At 37.5% G+C, this 2,059-nt stretch overlaps 1 protein-coding gene across 7 annotated transcripts in view; it reads right to left on the reverse strand.

Annotated features, from left to right (window-relative positions):
• Positions 1-598: 598 nt before the first annotated feature.
• The window catches only part of Bdh2 (3-hydroxybutyrate dehydrogenase 2), a 26,108-nt gene continuing 24,647 nt past the window's right edge, over positions 599-2,059 (reverse strand). For all 7 annotated transcript variants that reach the window (XR_007351399.1, XM_048813678.1, XM_048813677.1 and 4 more), the window contains one exon: positions 599-863. Coding sequence is in view for 4 of the 7 variants with exons in the window: in XM_048813677.1 (XP_048669634.1) it covers positions 810-863 (54 nt within the window). In the remaining 3 variants the exon portion in view is untranslated. The remainder of the gene's footprint in view (positions 864-2,059) is intronic.

Genomic DNA, 2,059 nt, shown 5'->3' on the forward strand with positions numbered 1-2,059 from the left:
TTCATTCTTCTTCTGGATGACTTCCTGGAGTTTATCAAAGTTAATAGCCTTTTGTGCTGCTGCCTTTAGGCCAGCTATCAGACAGGTAATAAGGTGGTCCCTGTGTCTCAGGTCTTGGGGGTCATTATAATCCCAACGGAGGTCTTGGTCTGGAACCGCCTGGGCCTCTAGTGGATGGTGGGCATTAGTCTGATGAACCTGGTCTGCATAGGCCCTAGCCTGGTCCCAGACCCTACTCATTTCCTCAGGGAGGAGAGTATTGGACAGAATCATATAGAAATCATGAAAGGTGAGGCTATAGGCTTGAGTTAAGTATTGAAACTCTTTAATATAAGAGACAGAGTTTGCAGTGTAAGATCCCAATTTTTTTTCTACTTGAGAAAGGTCAAGCATAGAAAAAGGAACATAAACCCTTAAAATCCCTTCCGGCCTGGCAACCTGGCATCAGATCTGCTGGCATCTTGACCTTGCATTTGCCAGCCTCCAAAATGTGAAGATTAGGCTTGTTGTTTAATCCACCAGTGTATAGTAATTTGTTATAGCAGCCTGAACTAAGATGCTTACAAATTGAAGTCTATTTTAAAAATTATTTTGATAATGAGTTCAATATTTTTTATTTGACTTACAATGATTTCAGAAGAGATTAGGGAAGAAATTAATTAAAGAACTAGATTCTTGGGAACAATAATTTTAAAAGGCTCATTTTCATTAATGTCATTCCTAGGAGAGAGATGATCACTGAGTTTTCTTCACAACCAGGTTCACCATGGGCAAGAAGGTCCTGCCTTCCCCACCAGGAGATCCTGCAGTCACAGGCTCCATCCTCCATCAATGATGACAGGATTGCCTGTCACATAGGCTGACTGCAGTAATAAACATAAAGAGACACAACAGTTAAACAAGTGTGACACAGGCTTGCAATTTTTTTTCTATGACTGCAAACAGTTGATTCTCATGCGAACAGAAAACCTTACTTACAATTTGAATTTAGGAAAATTGAAATTAAAGTTTGAATGATTTAGAACTGCTGACCTGTGAACTGGAGCTAAATGGCCCCTGTCCAGTATCCAAGAAGATGCTACATCTTAAACAGGATTAGTTGGGTATATGGTTTCAGAATCACAAAGTTAAGTAGTGGTGATATATAGCCATTCCCCAAACCAGGATAAAGTGTAGGCTAAAATACCATATATTCATTCTAATACTCATAACTATTCAAAACTGGCTTAGTTTTGACCACTAATAGACTTTTCAACATAAGTGTGTCAGTCATAAAGGGTTCATGTCAATGAACAAAGTTAAAAAACAGACAATGTATATTTAGTTAACAAAGGATTTTAAAATATAATTTCTGGTTTATGCTCGCACAATTTTTCATTTTCCAAAGAACTAAAGCTGGAGTGATCCTTGTGGTAGAAGTTTCAACATCTTCTCCTCCTCCTTTTTTTTTTTTTCAACACTGTGGATTGAACTCAGGTGTGCTCTACCACTGAGCTATGTCCCCAGCCTTTTTATTTTTATTTTAAGACCAGGTCTTGCTTAGTTCCTAAGGCTGCCTTTAAACTTGCAATCCTCCTGCCTCAACCTCCCAAGTTGAAAACTAAAAATCTTTTTAACTTAAAATGGATAAGTAAGTCTCAAAGTTTTAAATCAATCTAAAGCTTGAAACAATGAAAGAGGTTCTAGAAAGACATTATACTATGAGTACGGAAAATTTAAAAGTTCAATATATGAAAACTGATACCATAAATCAGAAAAACTTGGGGGTTATTGGTCACATTACTAAAGAAATGATCCCTAAGTTCCTTCAAAAAGCAAACTCTACCAGGGCACGGTGGTGTACGCCAGTAATCCCAGGGGCTCAGAGGTTAAGGCAGGAGGATCAAGAGTTCGAAGCCAGTTTCACAATTTAGCAAGGCCCTAAACAACTCATCAAGATCTTGTCTCTAAATAAAATATAAAAAAGGACTGGGAATGTGGCTCAGTGGTTAAGTGTCCCTAGGTTCAATTCCTGGTACCAAAAAAAAAAAAAAAAAAAAAAAAAAAAAAAAAAAAAAAA

Source organism: Marmota marmota, unplaced genomic scaffold (assembly GCF_001458135.2).
Source record: "Marmota marmota marmota unplaced genomic scaffold, marMar, whole genome shotgun sequence".
In the NCBI taxonomy this organism is placed as follows: Eukaryota; Metazoa; Chordata; class Mammalia; order Rodentia; family Sciuridae; genus Marmota; species Marmota marmota.